We start from the raw sequence: 18,285 nt of genomic DNA, 5'->3' as shown, positions 1-18,285 counted from the left end.
GATGCTTCCAAAACCCGGGAAAGCGTGGGGGGGCGGCCACCAAACGTTTGGCTGGCCTCTTGACTTGCTCCTGAGGGTAAAGTAACCCTTTTTTTTTTGTCTCTCGGAGGACGCCTACGGCCGGTACAACACTTCCTACACCCAGTACGACCAGCCAGCTGCCTATCGGGAGACGGGGAGTTACTGGTACCCTGAAGCTGAGCGGCCCGGTTCCAGAGCCAGCCACACTTCGGAAAGACCGGTCTCCCGGTAAGCGGCGTTTTGCAAAAGAGGCGGAGGAAGCGAGAGCGCCGACAGAAACGTTTTTAATTTGGCCCACTTTGGAAAGTGGAAGTCTCTTTTATCGAGCGGGTCCGCTAATCGCAGACATTCCCGGGAATAAACCCTGGAAAAGGGGATGCGTTTTCCGAAAGCTGGGGGCGATAAGAGCATTCTTACCGGCCTTCTGAGATTTTCTTCTAGGTCACGTTGGTGTCTGCCCCTCTCTTTCCTCAGAGACATGTTATTGACTTTCTGGTAGGCCTGCTTGGATGTTCTCTACCTGACCCATGCAGACTGCAATAATATGGCTCAGGGCCCTTTGCTCCTGGCGCCTAGTGGAGTTTTTTGCAGTTTTCCTTCGCTGGCGGAGTTCCTCGTGAGATTGAATACTTTCAAAAACTATGAGAAAAAGAGGCTGGGTGCTCAAGTAGGCTGGTCTTTCTCCTCTGGGCTGAAATTTTGCTCACAAGTAGTCCTCGACTTACCACTGTTATTAGTATAGAACTGTGGTGGCGAACCTACGGCACGGGTGGCACAGGTGGCACGCGGAGCCCTCTCTGTGGGCACGCGCGCCGTCGTCCCGGTCCTAGGCCTTCAGTTGGGCTTTATAAAACCTTTTCGCTTTAGGCCTCCGCCGCCGTGTGCAAAAAAAGAAAAAAAAGGTTCAATCAAATCAATTTCAACTTCTGGCGGGGGAAAAAAAAGTTCTCGCAAAGTTGGAATTGATTGATTGAACTTTTTAATTCCATCCAGTCTGCCGTTACCGCCGCAGCCACGCCCACCCCATGGGCCACGCCCACCCGGCACCCGACGATACATACGTGGGTTTTCAGTTGCAGTTTGGGCACATCGGTCTCTAAAAGGTTCGCCATCGCTGGTATAGAGTATAGAATTCTCTATTGGCCAAGCGTGATTGGACACACAAGGAATTTGTCTCCGGTGCATATAAGCTGTCAGGGTGCATAAAAGCAATAAGTGATAAATCATAGTCATCGTTAAAAATACATTCATCGTAAAGGTTCAGCACTTAGTCATAGGATACTAAATAAGCAATCGGCATAAATCGTATTAGGATAGTAAATACAACAATATAAATCACAAGGTACAAGCCACAAAACTATAGTCATAAGAAGATGGGGAATAGGAAGGATGAGAAGAATAAGAGCAATATGGCCTCACTCGATAGTGTGACAGTGTTGTGCGAATTAGTGGTTTAGCAGAGTGACGACGTGGGGGGAAAGACTGTCCCTGTGTCTAGTTCAGGGGTAGGCAACCTCGGCTCTTTTATGACTCATGGACTTCAACTCCCAGAAATCCTGAGCCAGCATAGCTGGCTCAGGAATTCTGGGAGTTGAAGTCCATGAGTCATAAAAGAGCCGAGGTTGCCTACCCCTGGTCTAGTTGTTCTGGTGTGCAGTGCCCTATAGCGGTGATGGCGAACCTTTTAGAGACCGAGTGCCCAAACTGCAACCCAAAACCCACGTATGTATTGTCAGGGGCCGGGTGGGTGTGGCCCATTGGGTGGGTGTGGCCTATTGGGTGGGCGTGGCTGAGGTGGTCACGGCAGACTGGGTGGGACTAAGATTCAATCAATCAATTCCAACTTTGCAAGATTTTTTTTTCCCCCCCGAGAAGTTGAAATTGATTGATTGAACTTTTTTTTTTTTACACACAGCGGCGGAGGCCTAAAGCGGAAAGGTTTTATAAAACCCAGCTGAAGGCCTAGGACTGGGACGACGGCACGCGTGCCATAGGTTCGCCATCACGGCCCTATAGCGTCATTTTGAGGGTAGAGGTGGAAAGAGCTTATGTCCAGGATGCGAGGGGCCTTGTAGATATTTTCACAGCCCTTTTTTTGGCTCGTGCAGTATACAGGTCCTCAAAACCTGGCAAAAACAAAGCAAATCATGGTCACATGTCCATGGAACCTTGCAAAGGGCCATAAATGCGGTGAGAAGGTAAGCAGCAACCTCCGAACCAGGTTGTAATTACCTTTTGTGGAGGGTCATCATAACTTGAAGGAGTCCCAAGGCAACTGGTTTACAAGCCGAGAACTTACCAGCATGGGGTACCTAAAAATTAGCCCTGTAGAGCAGAAAATCCAGAAATATATTGGCTTATATCTGGTTGATTGCAGTTATATCCTATGCTTATGGGGGTTTTCAGCCACCCAGATCATGGTTGTTCCAAAGCTGCTTTTCCAGAAGGCGATTAGACTTTCCTTTCCAGAATCGATCACCTTCCACTTCCAATTTTGTTCCTGAGGAAGAACTGCAGAAATTAGATAGGATTGACATAAACATCCTGATCTTGGGGAGGGAGGGGGGGGGGGAGACAGAAGTGGGGGTGGGGTGGGAGGAATCTGGCACTTCTCAAGAAACAACAAGCTGATGTGTTTCAACTGTGTGCTTTTCAGCAGCGCGTCACGTGTGTTGCTAGCCTTGGGACTTGTGAATTTCAATCTTAAATCTTTTCTTTTCTCCCCCCCCCCTCCAATCCTTCCCCAGACAAGATTATCCCGATGACTATTACACCAACAAAAGTGGATGGAATGGCTACTTTGGAGACTATTACTCAAATCTGTATGATAACGGAGGTAAGGATAGGCTCCGACATCAAAATATGCCAGTTTTAATATACGAATTCCCCCTAGCAGAGGCCAGATTTTATCTCTTTCATCTCTGTAGAGGCTATTTAAAGACATTAAAAGTTTGAACAAACTACAAGTAGTCCCTGACTTACAGCAACAATTGGGGACCGCATTTTGGGCATTGTGTTGTTACAGTCTTAGGTGGAGGCACCTGCGTGACCAGACATTTTTGCAGTGAACACTACAGTTGTATGAGTCCATTCTTCCAAACAGGTGTTTTTTGATAAGGTAAAGGTAAAGGTTCCCCCGCACATGCGTGCTAGTTGTTTCCAACTCTAGGGGCCGGTGCTCATCTCTGTTTTAAAGCCGAAGAGCCAGCGCTTGTCCGAGGACGTCTCCATAGTCATGTGGCCGGCATGACTAGACGCCAAAGGCGCACAAAACGCTGTTGTTACCTTCCCACCATAGTGGTCCCTATTTTTCTACTTGCATTTTTACGTGCTTTCGAACTGCTAGGTTGGCAGAAGCTGGGACGAGTAACAGGCGCTCACTCTGCTACGCGGCACTCGGGATTCGACCCGCCAAACTGCCGGCCATCTGATCAACAAGCTCAGCGTCCTAACCCACTGAGCCACCGCGTCCCTGTTTTTTTGATAGAAACCAGCAAAAAATAATTGCAAATTGCTCCCGACTGTGGGAGACTGCAGCTGGCCATAAAATCAAGTTCGTTCCCAAATGTGGGCACAACATTTTAGACTTGCCAGACGAAATTTAAAAAGGTTGTTAAGCAACGAGTCGTAAGTTGAAACCTGGCTGTGTTTCAGGGACAGAAACCACTTGCACCCACCCGTAAAAAGATGCTAGTTAATTCTTGGCTATCCCTGATCTAAGTCCCGCTGACTGAGAGGAGACACGGGCTGTTGTCCCTTTTGAACCAGCCATATTTCAAAGCAGTAAATGCAGAGCCTCCATGGCGACTGATTGTCCCGTTCTTCTGTTTTAAGATCGTTACCCTTCAAATTATGACGCCAGGTTCCGAGATCCTCGGCTTTATGACCAGAGGTATTGGTACAACACGGATCACAGCCTTTACCCAAAGAAAGAACCCTATCAGCGTGGAAACAGGTTTGTGAATGTTTGATGCCTCCGGGGTCCAAATGGATTTGGGAATGGTGACCTTCTGGGCCATTTGGGGGGGGATGTGCGAGCAGAGCGAAGCAAACAGCATGAAAGACAGTTGGGACTGCTTGAAAGGGTCTTCCACCAAGAAGGCTTAGTTCTTAAGCATGACTTTGCACCGAGGCCGTGGGGTCTGCTTCACACAGGGAGGGTAAAATGAAGCCTCAAGACTGTTTCAACTGCTGGGCTGCTTTGCGGAGTCTGCAGCCTGCTTTACAGCTTGTCAGACTAACCCCCTTGTGTGTTTGAGCTGGAAGCTTTTGATCCAAGGGAGTGCTCAGTTTGAGGTTTGGCATGGAAGTCCAATAAAAAAAACACCCATTTTTTATTGACTAGAACAGAACTGAATAGAATCCTAGGGCCTGAAGAGACCTTTTAAGTCTTCTAATTCCCAACCCCTTGCCCATGACAGGAGACCTCATATTATGCTGGACAGATGGTTGTCCAGTCTTTTCTTGAAAACCTCCAGCAATGGTGCACCCACAATTTAGGGCGAGGGAAAACAAGCTTTTTAACGAGCTTCCATCCATTGTTTCTTATCCCACCCTCAGAAAATTTGGATGGTACTGTAAGTCCCTTCTCTGCATGGCAGTCACTCATGTACCAGAAAACAGCTATCCTGTCACACACACACACACACACACACACCCCAAATTTCCTCTCCTCATTAGGCTAGACCAGGGGCGGGCAACCTTGGCTCTTTTATGATTTGTGGACTTCAACTCCCAGAATTCCAGAGTCGGCATGTCTGGTTCAGGAATACTGGGTGTTGAAGTCCACAAGTCATAAAAGAGCCAAGGTTCCCCACCCCTGGGCTAGACAGAATAGAGTAGAGTAGAATAAGAATAATTAATAGAATAGAATTAAAATTAAAATTAGAAAGAATAGAATAGAATAGAATAGAATAGAATAGAATAGAATAGAATAGAATAGAATAGAATAGAATAGAATATATGGAATGGAATGGAATGGAATGGAATAGAATAGAATAGAATAGAATAGAATAGAATAGAATAGAATAGAATAGAATAGAATAGAATAGAATAGAATATATGGAATGGAATGGAATGGAATAGAATAGAATATATGGAATGGAATGGAATGGAATGGAATGGAATGGAATGGAATAGAATAGAATAGAATAGAATAGAATAGAATAGAATAGAATAGAATAGAATAGAATAGAATAGAATAGAATAGAATAGAATAGAATAGAATTCTTTATTGGCCAAGCATGGCTGGACACACAAGGAATTTGTCTCCGGTGCAGAAGCTCTCAGTGTATGTACGAGCAACAGTGATAAATCATGATCATAATCAACATAAAAATACATTCACTATAAATCATAAGATGCAACACTGAGTGATAGTCATAGTATACTAGTTAAAAGAAACCCAACAAATCATACTAACTAGTTCTCTTAGCTGTTTCTCATATTATTTGTCTTCCATGCCCTTTATCACCTTAGTTGCTCTTTTCTGCACTATTTCTAGGGTCTCAGCAACTTTTTTATATGGTGGTGAAGAGATCTGGATGCCGTATTCCAAGTGTTTAGCATGAAGTGGTACTATCGGTTCATGTGACCTTGATGTATCAATGCAGGCCAAGACCGCATTGGGGGTTTTTTTTGTCAGATGCGGCACACAGCTGCCTCAGACTGAAATGGTTGTCCAGTTGTTGTTGTTGTTGTTGTTGTTAGTTGCGAAGTCGTGTCCGACCCATCGCGACCCTATGGACAACGTTCCTCCAGGCCTTCCTGTCCTCTACCATCTTCTGGAGTCCATTTAAGCTCACGCCTCCTGCTTCGGTGACTCCATCCAGCCACCTCCTTCTCTGCCGTCCCCTTCTTCTCTTGCCCTCAATCTTTCCCAGCATGAGGCTCTTCTCCAGTGAGTCCTTCCTTCTCATTAGGTGGCCAAAGTATTTGAGTTTTAGCTTCAGGATCTGGCCTTCTAAAGAGCAGTCAGGGTTGATCTCCTCTAGGACTGACCGGTTTGATCGCCTTGCAGTCCAAGGGATTCGCAGGAGTCTTCTCCAGCACCATAGTTCAAAGGCCTCAATTCTTTGGTGCTCAGCCTTTCTTACGGTCCAACTTTCACTGCCATACATTGCAACTGGGAAGACCATAGCCTTGACTATACGCACTTTTGTTGACAGGGTGATGTCTCTGCTTTTTAGTGTGCTGTCTAGATTTGCCATGGCTTTCCTCCCAAGGAGCAAGCGTCTTTTAATTTCTTGACTACAGTCCCCATCTGCAGTGATCTTGGAGCCCAGGAAAATAAAATCGGTCACTACCTCCATTTCTTCCCCATCTATTTGCCAGGAATTGAGAGGGCCGGATGCCATGATCTTAGTTTTCTTAATGTTTAGTTTCAACCCAACTTTTGCACTCTCCTTCACCCTCAACAAGAGGCTCTTTAGTTCCTCTTCACTTTCTGCCATTAGAGTGGTATCATCTGCATATCTTAGGTTGTTGATGTTTCTTCCAGCAATCTTAATTCCAACTTTTGATTCATCTAGCCCTGCCTTTCTCATGATGTAGGACACCAAATTCCTGGTGTTCAGCCAGAGTCCATCTGTTCTACACCTTGGCGTTTGGTTTTCTCCTGCCTAGGTGTGTTGTTGTTGTTGTTAGTTGCGAAGTCGTGTCTGACCCGTCGCGACCCCACGGACAACGTTCCTCCAGGCCTTCTTGTCCTCTACCATCTTCTGGAGTCCCTTGAAGCTCACGCCTCCTGCTTCAGTGACTCCATCCAGCCACTTCATTCTCCGTGCCTAGGTGTAGGACCTAATTTTTCTCACCACTGAATTTCATTTTGTTAGGTAGGGCCATTGTCAAGATCCATCTGGATCTTGAGCCTATCTTCTGGGGTATTGGCTATTCCTGCTGGCTTGGTGTCATCTGCAAATTTGGTGACTTCTCCTTCTATCCCCTCGTCTAAATCGTATATGAAGGCTGGGCCCAAGACAGAACCTTGGGGTACCCCACTGCTTACTTCCCTCCATGTAGATGCACTTCCATTAAGGACTACACGCTAAGGAAAGGCGGGCTGTGTGTGAATGAAGTTAAGGAAAAGGAAAAAAAGTGATTTCTGACTTTCTTTTTGCTACATTCAATTACACAGTAAAATAAAAGTCTCAACTTTTTACTGACAAGTACTAGCCGTTTCTATAACAACAATTATTTAGCCATCGAAAACCAAAATCCCAAAATCAAAACTTCATTTTTATTTCTTTTGAGCGGAACTCCAGAGTCACATTCCCAGTGGAAACAAAGCTAGTGATGTTCTTTTCCTTAAGCAGTCAACTTTGCAACCTCTGCCAATTCTAACCCTTTTTCAATCCATTCTCCCATTGTGGGAATTGATGCTTCTTTCCAGTTTTGCACATATAAGATTCTCCCTGCAATGAAATGCAGGATGAAGGCCTCTTCCGCCTGTTTCCAACCGATACGGTCCTGAACTTTCTTTTGCCAGTTGGGCCCGCCATACTTGCCGATGTCGCCAAGCCATCTTGTTTGAGGTCTCTTTCGTGGACGCTTTTGATCAAGTGGGATCCATTCTATGGCTGACTTGGTCCACTTGCCCTCGGTTCTTCTTGCTAGGTGCCCCCCCCTCCCCATTTCCTTTTCAAGGCCTTTACTCTTCTGACCCCATCGTATACTTTCTCTCATGGTTCCGACTAAATGAGACAGTTCAAAGAACATTCCAGCATTGTTTATTCTAAAAAAGCCTATAATAATGAGAACGAAGCATCGGCACTCATAGATAGAGGCCAACATCTGAATTCTCCTCCCCTGAACACATCGTATCAAACACGATTCCCTCCCTTAATTTAAACATCATAAATCACATTCTCCAGTTAGTTTAACACGCAAAGCTTTTCTTCTGTTCTATTTCCCATATCGTTAAAAAAAACAACTGGGGTAGCATTCTCCTGCCCCCACCCTCCACCCCCAGCTTCATTTTTCAAAAGCAAAACAGTTTAAAGGGAAAGGCTGCCTCTTATATTGTCAAGACAAAAATGTCCAATGTTTGCAGCATTGACACACTTGTTTCTTCTCTAGTCCACGCGCAGGTCTTTCTCTCTTGTAGTGTTGACCATGTATCTTTCCATAGCTCTTTGCGCCGCTCGTCTACATAGGTACACACACACGCACACATACTCACACGCAGATACATATGTACATGAGGTGTAACTCTTGTGCTGTGGTGTTCCTTCCCTCTCGCCCCCTGCAGTCACGAGCGGTACGAAGACCACTGGCGATACGACCCTCGGTTTGTGAGCAGCTTTGATGAGGACCCGGAGCCACGGAGGGATCCCTACGCGGACGACAGTGACTGGCGCAGTGTCCACAGCGAGCATTCAGGACACAGCCTCCACAGCTCCCGCAGCCGGCAGAGCAGCTTCAGCTCCCGTTCCCAGCAAGTAAGGAGGCCTTGCGCGTTCTCGGCCGGGGTGTCTCAGCCGCCTCAAGACAGGTGGACTACAACTTGCAGAATTCCGTGGCCAGCGAGCCCAAATTTGACGCAGCCGACTTCCTGTGGTGTTGGCTGTGCCTAGCTGGGGCAATTTGATTCCCTCCAGATCGCCTTAGCTTCGTGCTTCTGTTGGGGGGGGTGTCAAATGTCCCGATTGCTTACCACAGTCGGAAGAATCGCTTTCAGCCGCTTCACCTCGGCTTTTCTTTTGTCCCTCAAGAGGAAATTAAAAGTACGCTCGGCGACAGCATCTCGGCCCCGAGAAATCCCTTGATCCGCTAGCGTGTTTTGGTTTCACTTAGTGAGAAATGGGGCCTCCCAGTTTATCGGTGACACTGTAGTGTGTTCCTGGATTTCAGAAAATGAAGCTTTCTGAATGGCTTTGGGAGCCAAGAGTGGTTTGCAAACAGCAGAGCATCTGTGTCGCCTTCTGTGTGCTGCTCTGGTTTGGTGGTGGTCAAATACCGTTAAGACAGTTGCGTCAGGGGTCCCCAGTCCCTCCTCCCTGGCCCAGGACCAGTCTGTGGCCTGTTGGGAACTGGGCTGTGTGCTCTCTCTCTCTCTCTCTCTCCCTCCCTCCCTCCCTCTTTCTCTCTCTTCTTTCCTCACCCCTTCTCTCTCTCTCTTCTCTCTTTCTCTCTTCTTCTTCTCCCTCCCTCCCTCCCTCCCCCTTCTCTCTCTCTCCTTCCCTCCCTCAAGCCTTCTCTCTCTCTCTCTCCTTCCCTCCCTCCTTCTCTCTCTCTCCCTCCCTCCCCCTTCTCTCTTTCCTTCCCTCCCTCCCTCCCCCTTCTCTCTCTCTCTTCCCTCCCCTTCTCTCTCCTTCCCTCCCTCCCCCTTCTCTCTCTCCTTCCCTCCCTCCCTCCCCCTTCTCTCTCTCTCTCTTTGTCTCCTTCCCTCCCTCCCTCCCCCTTCTCCCTCTCTCTCTCTCTTTCTCTGGAGCTGGAAAGTTTGGGGACCAGTGGCTTACATGGCAGATAAATGACAAACAGGAAGGCTGTCTTCCTTCCTCCCTCCCTTCCTCCCTCCCTCCCTTCCTCCCTCCCTCCCACCCGCCCGCCCGCCGTTTACTGGCCTTGAGGCCTCACACAGCATCCAGACTAAGGAGGCTCCTGTTTCTTTGACGCTTACCTACCCTTCTTTCCGTCTCCTCCAGAGCCAGCGGTATCGAAGCAACCACGACCTGACTATGAACGCCTATGATGGTGACCCTCAGCCACCCTCACTCCATGAAGAGTATTCCTCCTCGAGATACTACATCAACCAGCCACCTTTGAGCAGTTACAATCCCTTGCCCCAAATGCCTTGGCCAGGTGTAGAGCAAGGTATTTTAAAAAAAACTATGTAGTGGCGCTGGAGGGGGCTAGTAATTCCACCCGGCTTTGTAGTTCATCTCCTAAAAGTGATGTACTCTTCCTGGGGTGCAGGCAGTTCTCAACAAACACAATCAGCACCAGAATTTCTGTTGCTGAGCAAGGCAGTTGTTGAGTGAGCCACATCTGATTTCATTGCCTTTTTGCCAGGGTTGTTATGCAAATCACTGCAGTTGTTAAATAAATCATATGGCCGTTAAGTGAATCCAGCTTCCCCCATTAACTATGAAGCCCGTTGGGAGGGTTGCAGAAGGTGATCCCGTATGAAATAGAACAGAATATGAATTGGAATTAGAATAGGGCGGCATACAAGTCTCATTATAAATAAATAAATAAATTGGAATGGAATGGAATGGAATAGAAATAGAAATAGAAATAGAATATGGAATAGAAATAGAATGGAATTAGAATTTAGAATAGAATAGAATATGGAATAGAAATAGACTAGAATTAGAATTAGTATTTAGAATGCAGAATAGAATAGAATAGAATAGAATAGAATAGAATAGAATAGAATAGAATAGAATAGAATATGGAACGGAACAGAATAGAAATAAGAATAGAATAGAAATAAGAATAGAATAGAAATAAGAATAGAATTATGGGATAGAATAGAATAGAATAGAATAGAATAGAATAGAATAGAATAGAATAGAATAGAATAGAATAGAATAGAATAGAATAGAATAGAATAGAATAGAATCGAATAGATCTGGAAGGGACCCTGGAGGTCTTCTAGTGCAGCCCCCTACTCAAGCAGGAGAACCTATGCCTGTGGTGGTGAAACTGGCACGCGTGCCCTCTGTGGGCACAGCCGTCTGTGGGCACACGCGCACCCTCGCCCCACTCCTAGGCCTTTAGCTGGGTTTTATAAAACCTTTTCGCTTTAGGCCTCTGCCGCTGTGTGGGGGGAAAAAAAGGTTCAATCAATCAATTTCAACTGCTTGCAGGGGAAAAAAAAGATCTCGCAAAGTTGAAATTGATTGATTGAACTTTTTAGTCCCACCCAGTCTGCTGTTACCACTGCAGCCACGCCCACCCCATGGGCCACGCCCACCCAGCACCCAACGATACATAAGTGGGTTTTGGGTTGCAGTTTGGGCACTCGGTCTCCAAAAGGTTCGTCATCGCTGACGTGTGCCATCTCAGACAAGTGACTGTCTAGCCTCTTCTTAAAAATCTCCAGTGATTTACACGTTGCAACTGTTGTAAAATGCACGGTGGCTGCCAAGCACCCACATTTTTATCTCACGACGGTGGGGATGGTGCAGTGGCTGTGAGCGTGACGACCGGTTGGAAGTCACTTTTTTTTTTTTGGCAGTGCCACTGTAACTTTGAACGGTCTCGGTTGTAAGTTGAGGGGCACGTGTCTTGGAAGACGGTGGAATGTTTTTTTCTGCGATTCTTGAAAAGCTTGCCCTGGGTACAGATTCACTGCATGCCAGGCCTCCAGGGCAGCAGTTCTCTCACCCCCCTGAAACTTCAAGACATGCAGACTTCAACTCCCCAAACACCTGAATAGGTTTTAGAATAAGAACTGGGCGCATTTTTATCTGTATATCTGTACTAAAGGAAGTCAAAAAACATTTTTCCTATCTTTTTTTTTTGCACTTTATCTTACTGGTTGGATTCTCTCCTTTTCGCTCTATTTTCAGCCACTTCCCATCCACCCAGGTTTTTATACCCCTCTTGTATTCACTTCTTACTTAGCAACTCCAAGACGTGCGCGGACTTCAACTCCCAAAGTTCCCCAGCTGGCATGGTGGAAGTCTGCACATTTTAAAGCTGCTGATTTTGAGAAGCGCTGCTCTGGCGGGAGGTGTTACATGAATTCTCGTTCTCCTGGGGATTTGAAGGACATTTTGTGGAATTGTAATAAGACGTACCTTTGAGTACGTCTTGAATGTTGCTGAGACTGAGAAGCGCTGCTCTGAATCGAATCTGGAAGGGACTTTGGGAGATCTTCTAGTCCAGCCCCCTGCTCAAGCAGGAGGAAATTGTGGGGAAATTCTCCCTGAATTCTCTCTCTGCTTGGGATTTGGAGGAAAATTCGGTTGGGACATTTTGCGGAATTGTAATAAAAACGGTTCTATCTTTGCTTCCCCGGCAAGAAGCGAAAGCAAAATACGCTGGGAATCCCCGCTGGATCGGCGGTGAAGGCTGATGGTTTGGTCGCCCAGTTTGCTTTCTCGCCCTTCCAGGTCCTCCTGACTTCGGGCCCACCAAACCTGCACGGAAGTCTTTCTGTCCCCTTTTTTTACGTAACCTGTCTACTCTCTTGTTTCTTTCTCGGCTGCAGTCCCTTCCAGACCGTTGACTCCCGAGAAGTTTTCCATGCCCCACGTCTGTGCAAAATTTGGGCCCGGGGGTCAGCTGATAAAAGTGCTCCCCAATCTTCCCTCCGAAGGCCAGCCAGCCTTGGTCGAGATGCACAGCATGGAGGTGAGTCAGGAGAACCAGCCGGCCGGGTGGAAAGCGGCTACCCCGTGCTTAGTTACCGGCAGCCTTTGCGTTACGGCCACAGCTGACCCCAGCGCTTACGTTGCTAAGTGAAACGCTTGTCGGGTGAGCTTTGCCCCATTTTACAACGGCTGTTAAGTGAATCCGGCTTCCCCATGGACTTTGCTTGTGGGAAGGTCTCAGAAGCAGATCACGTGACACACACACACACACACACCCATGGGACGCTGTGACAGTCATAAATGGGAGTCAGTTGCCCGGCATCTGAATTCTGATCATGTGACCAGGGGGATGCTGCAGTGGTCGTGAGTGTGAAAAACCGGTCATAAGTTACGGTTTTCAGCGCCGTTGGTAATTTTGAACAGTCACTAAATGAACTGTTGTAAGTCAAGGACGATTTGTGTTCATTTATCGAATTTAGGCACCGCCTGTCTCACTGAGCGATTCAGGGCAGTGGACAGGTAAAAACCATAAAACCATGTAAAAAAGAGACAGTTGAAGTAGACTGAGAACAGGATGAGAAATAAGTAAAAACTAAGCAGAAAGAGTGAGCACCTGTTACCCATCCCAGCTTCTGCTAACCTAGCAGTTCGAAAGCACGTAAAAATGCAAGTAGAAAAATAGGGACCACTACAGTGGGAAGGTAACAGCGCTCTGTGCGCCTTTGGCGTCTAGTCATGCCGGCCACATGACCACGGAGACGTCCTCGGACAAGCGCTGGCTCTTCGGCTTTGAAAGGGAGATGAGCACCGGCCCCTAGAGTCGGAAACGACTAGCACGCATGTGCAGGGGAACCTTTAGCTTTACCTTTAAGCTGAAAGAATAATTTGAAAGGCAGAGGGAGCGTCCTCCAGGCACCAACCGCCCCAAAGCTGCATGGCACTCTTTGAACCCCACATGCCCATCCAGAAGGCCGGGGGGGGGGCAATCCCACTTTTGGGAGGAGGGTGTTCCATAGGGCAGTGGCAGAGAAGGGTCTCTTCCTAGACCCCGCCAGTCAAAATTCTTCAACTGGCAGGATTGGACCCTCCCCGCCTGACTGGGTGGGACAGGTCAATGTAATTGGGACGAGACGCTGGCCCATGTGGACTAGCGTCTTATATGGCTCCAGATTTGTTGTGGCAAGGCAAAGGCTCTTGGATTTCACCCCGAGAGTTTCCCAGTGGATTGCACAGCCCAGAGCAAGTGCTTTCAACACCAGAAGCATCGAAATGTTCTTGCTACTAGACTTGGTGGAGCCGCCGGGTACAAAACAAAAGTATGATTTTAGCGCCTTCAGTTCTTCTCCACTGGGTAGGAGTTGCTACTTCCTTAAAGTCTGACTTTTCCAAAAAAAAAAAAAAGCCAAGGTTTGTTCCTTCCCTGCTTTGGTTTTTAAATCAAACTGTTTTGAATGTGGAGAAACAGGGTCTGAGTTGCGCATACACCCCACTTTGGAAACGCTTGAAGCACAAAAAGCTCCTCCGTATCTCGAAGCAGCCCATTTTGCAGGTTTGGAATTCTGAATAGCTGCCACGCAGAACATTTGCACACTCCTCAAATGAAATTATTCTTGCAGAACAGGGGAGATGTTAGCCCCGCAGGTAGACCAGGAGATTAACTCCGCAGAAAGGCTAAATCTGTTTTCATGGAGATCGACTGCGGTAGCAAAATCCTGCCATCTGATTGTGCTGGAACACACTTCGCTCAGTCTGCCTGAGCTGCTTCTGAACATTATACCTCCTTTCTCACCAGGGTGGGGCAATGGTTAGAACGTAGGATTGCAGGCTGACTGTGCCCACAGTCTGGAGTTTGATCCAGATGGACTCAGGGCTGACTCTGCCTGCCATCCTTTCGAGGTCAGTAAAATGACCCAGATTGTTTGGGGACAATATGCCGACTCTATGAACTGCTCAGAGAGTGTGGTAAAGCATCATGGGGTGGTATATAAGTTTAAGTGCTCTTGCTGTTCTCTGCACTTAAGAAACGCTCCAAGCTTTTTTGCCTAGGCCAGTGGTGGCGAACCTATGGCATGCGTGCCAGAGGGGTCACTCGGAGGCCTCTCTATGGGCACACGTGCCTCACTCTTTGGCTAAGATTTCACAGGAAAACGCCATTTCTCAAGCCCCTTCCTAGCCAAAACAAGCCTCCGGGGGGAGAGCGCTGTTTTCAGCTTTGAATTATATCAAATCTGACACCAGAAACAGACTAACAGATGACCTGAGGGCTGCATGTTGTTGCTCTCAAACTTACAAAATATAAGCCAAGGTTAGACAAATTATCAGCATGCATACAACAGCAAAAATCATATTCATGGTTCAAAAGCATGCCAAATACAAACTTTTACCTTTCAGTTAAAAAGTTGCTTGTGTCGTTGAAAGCTCTGTTATTGTGTTCTATTTTAAGACAAAAGATGTTAATGTAAGAGTTGTTCTTTCTAAACTAAAACCTCAGTATTCAGATTAAATTGCCCTGTTGGCCCTTTGCGATAAATAAGTGGGTTTTGGGTTGCAGTTTGGGCACACGGTCTCTAAAAGCTTCGCCATCACGGGCCTAGGCAGTGCTTGCTGTCTGCCTTCATCAAGGTTGTCTTCTCAGCTCTTCGCAGGATGTTCTCAAGTTCACAAGTTACTCGCCCTTTATCTTGTGTGGGGTGACCCATATCACTTTGTGGGTCACGAAGGCGGCATCTGCAGCACCCGTCTTCAAGATAGCATCTCCCCCCAGGGAAGAGGAGCTGTCCCAGGTTGTATTTGTGATTCTTGTCTCTTCACAGATGCTCATGCAACACTCTTCCGAGCAAGAGGAGATGAGAGCTTTTCCTGGCCCTCTCACCAAGTAAGTTCTTGAGGCTTTGAGGAGTCGGGTTTGATGCCGTCGGGACCCACTTCGACCCCACATCTTAAGAAAGCAGAACTCTTCGAAACAATTTCTTCCAACAGGAACTTTTATTAAGAGTAGTTGATAGTAGGCATAATAGACAGGATCTGAGATTTCCCACGCAGAGCGATAGGTTAGAGTATCCCCAAACTAGACCCCACCCCACCGTTCACCCATCCAGTGTGGGGCAGGTGTTAAATCCATCGCGGGGAAAAAGGGGAGATGACATCGATCCGTCTCCGGTTCACGCAGCGATGGACGGATGGCGGCTTCTTCACGCCTTCCTCTGAGAGTGGGGACATAAACCAGGCACTGGGTTAAACGTTCCTTATTCCCTCCCCTGTTCTAACTTGACAGTTTAGGAAGATAATGAGCAGAGAGAGATAGTGCAGGAAACAAATTGTTACTTGGTAGCCAGCAGAGAACACAGGGGTAACAAATGAAGCAAAAGGTTGACGTTCTTAATAGAGGAAGCGAAAGCAATAGCCCTGCAGGCACGTCCCCCCTCCCCCTTGGGAGAATGGCAGGACCCCAGGAGAGGTGAGATTTGGCCTTAGATCAGCGGGGATAGATAGAAATGGTTGGACCATAAGAAAGGCTGAGCACCAAAGAATTGAAGCCTTTGAACTCTGGTGCTGGAGAAGACTCCTGCGAGTCCCTTGGACTGCAAAATGATCAAACCGGTCAGTCCTAGAGGAGATCAACCCTGACTGCTCTTTAGAAGGCCAGATCCTGAAGTGGAAACTCAGATCCTTTGGCCACCTAATGAGAAGGAAGGACTCACTGGAGGATAGCCTAATGCTGGGAAAGGTTGAGGGCAAGAGAAGAAGGGGACGACAGAGAATGAGGTGGCTGGATGGAGTCCCTGAAGCAGTAGGTGTGAGCTTAAATGGACTCCAGAAGATGGTAGAGGACAGGAAGGCCTGGAGGAATGTGGTCCATGGGGTCACGATGGGTCGGACACGACTTCACAGCTAACAACAAGAAAGATAGAAATGAAATAGGAATGGGTTCTGACAGATGCATTTTGTTCCGGGGTAGTTCACAGATGACCACTTTGACTCTTGACGTTCAAAGACAGGAAAGTCTTGGGGCGGGCTTTGTTTCGGACAGTCCAAACTGATATTAATCCTTGGAGCCTTGCCTTCCCTTCTCCACACTTAGCGGTTGTCCTGACAGCATTGCCAGCTGTTGTGAATATCAGTACTGAAAGTGAAAGCTTTGTTTCCCCGAGGGCAGCCAAACGCTTTGCAGACAGAAACTGCAAAGAGAAGCGTGGGTTGTGCCGCAGGAAGAAGGCCCTAGTGCAGGGGTAGGCAACCTCGGCTCTTTTATGACTCATGGACTTCAGCTCCCAGAATTCCTGAGTCAGCATAGCTGACTCAGGAATTCTGGGAGCTGAAGTCCATGAGTCATAAAAGAGCCGAGGTTGCCTATCCCTGGCCTAGTGGGAGACAGCAGCAGCATGAGCAGCATCAGACCAAGCAGCGTAAATCAGATGCATTTATTGGCTGGATTCAGACACACCGAACCACGAATGGCTTTCATTCCCCCAGCAGTAGTTGTGCCTCTGGTTTGAAACCCAGAGGGGGTTAGTTAGGGTTTCCGAGACGAACCGCCTGACGCAAGAATTTGCCAGCTTGCAGACTGAGCTCCTTTCCGTTCCTGGGGCGCGACCTCTTGTGATCTGAACCGTCTCAAACGTGGCTTTCTTTTCCTCTTGTAGAGATGACACCCATAAAGTGGATGTTATTAATTTTGCCCAGAATAAGGCCAGCCGCTGCTCTCAGAACGATGCCCTGATTGACAAGGAATCAGCTCGGCTTCTCTGGGACTTCGTCGTTCTCCTGTGCCGGCAAAATGGGGTAGGTGCTCTGGGCTGCCTTGGCCCCCCCTTTCCAGGCCTTGCATAAACCGGTTCTCCAGTTCCGGCTTGCAGGCCTTCACGCTGGTTATCTCCAAGCTTGGCAGATCCAAATGGGCGATGGGAGGAGGTGAGCAGCAGCTGGCCCTGGGACACACACACACACACACACACACACACACACACACACACACACACCGGTCCCCGTAAGCGTCTCCCAAAACCGCCACCAGCCTTAATGCCTTTAATTTGGCAGCAAGGAAAACGGGAGAATAATAATTAGTTGATACGATACGGGTTTGATCCATATTTATTTAATTCACGCTGAGCCTGGTTAGCTTAGCTCTGCCTTGACAAATGCCTGCTGGCTTATAAAAAAGCCTTCTGGGCCGATTTTCTGAATAGTTAATTTTATAACGTTTGAAATAAAAAGGCTCACGGTCAAGAACTCATTCTGCCGCCCATCTGCATCAATTCCATACTTTGTTTAATTTAATTTAATTTAATTTAATAATATTTGTATACCGCCCTTCTCCCTGAGGACTCAGGGCGGTTCACAGGGCAGAATAAAATACTAAATACAAACATTAAAAAGAGATTAAATGATTGCCCGAGTTAAAACAATTGGAATAAAATTCTAAACACCAAGTTAAAATTAAGACACCAAAAATAAAAAACCCCACCAATCCCCATCAGGCTAGGCCGGCTTGAACAAACAGAAACGTCTTGAGATCGCGACGAAAGGAGCGAAGATCGGGCGCCATCCGGAGCTCTACCGGTAGCTGATTCCACAGCTCCGGGGCGCCCACAGAGAAGGATCTCCCCCTGGGGGCCACCAATCGACATTCTCTGATCGGTGGCACCCTGAGGAGGCCCTCTCTGTGGGAACGCACAGGGCGCAGGGAGCTTGATGCCGGCAGCAGATGTTCCCTAAGGTACTCCGGCCCCATGCCATGGAGGGCTTTAAACACCGTTACCAGTACCTTGAATCTCACCCGGAAGACAACTGGCAACCAATGCAGCTCACGGAGCAGAGGTGTAACGTGGGAGTATCGGGAGACTCCCAACACAACTCTCGCGGCTGCATTCTGTACCAGTTGGAGCTTCCGGGTGGTCCTCAAGGGCAGCCCCATGTAGAGAGCGTTGCAGTAGTCCAGACGAGAGGACACGAGCGCATGAGTGACCGTGCACAAATCATCCCGGCTGAGATAGGGCCGCAA

At 47.7% G+C, this 18,285-nt stretch overlaps 1 protein-coding gene across 8 annotated transcripts in view; it reads left to right on the top strand.

The window, feature by feature from the left end:
- The window catches only part of SEC16A (SEC16 homolog A, endoplasmic reticulum export factor), a 63,662-nt gene that overhangs the window by 10,756 nt on the left and 34,621 nt on the right, over positions 1–18,285 (top strand). For all 8 annotated transcript variants that reach the window (XR_014027955.1, XR_014027956.1, XM_081339515.1 and 5 more), the window contains exons 3-10: positions 110–249; positions 2,769–2,857; positions 3,856–3,976; positions 8,270–8,459; positions 9,666–9,834; positions 12,182–12,324; positions 15,098–15,159; positions 16,928–17,066. Coding sequence is in view for 6 of the 8 variants with exons in the window: in XM_081339515.1 (XP_081195641.1) it covers positions 110–249; positions 2,769–2,857; positions 3,856–3,976; positions 8,270–8,459; positions 9,666–9,834; positions 12,182–12,324; positions 15,098–15,159; positions 16,928–17,066 (1,053 nt within the window). In the remaining 2 variants the exon portion in view is untranslated. The remainder of the gene's footprint in view (positions 1–109; positions 250–2,768; positions 2,858–3,855; positions 3,977–8,269; positions 8,460–9,665; positions 9,835–12,181; positions 12,325–15,097; positions 15,160–16,927; positions 17,067–18,285) is intronic.

The sequence above is a fragment of the Vipera berus genome, assembly GCF_964194415.1.
Source record: "Vipera berus genome assembly, chromosome: 15".
Lineage (NCBI taxonomy): Eukaryota > Metazoa > Chordata > Lepidosauria > Squamata > Viperidae > Vipera > Vipera berus.
The sequence above is the reverse complement of the archived record's forward strand: the minus strand, read 5'-3'. Positions and strand labels throughout refer to the sequence as shown.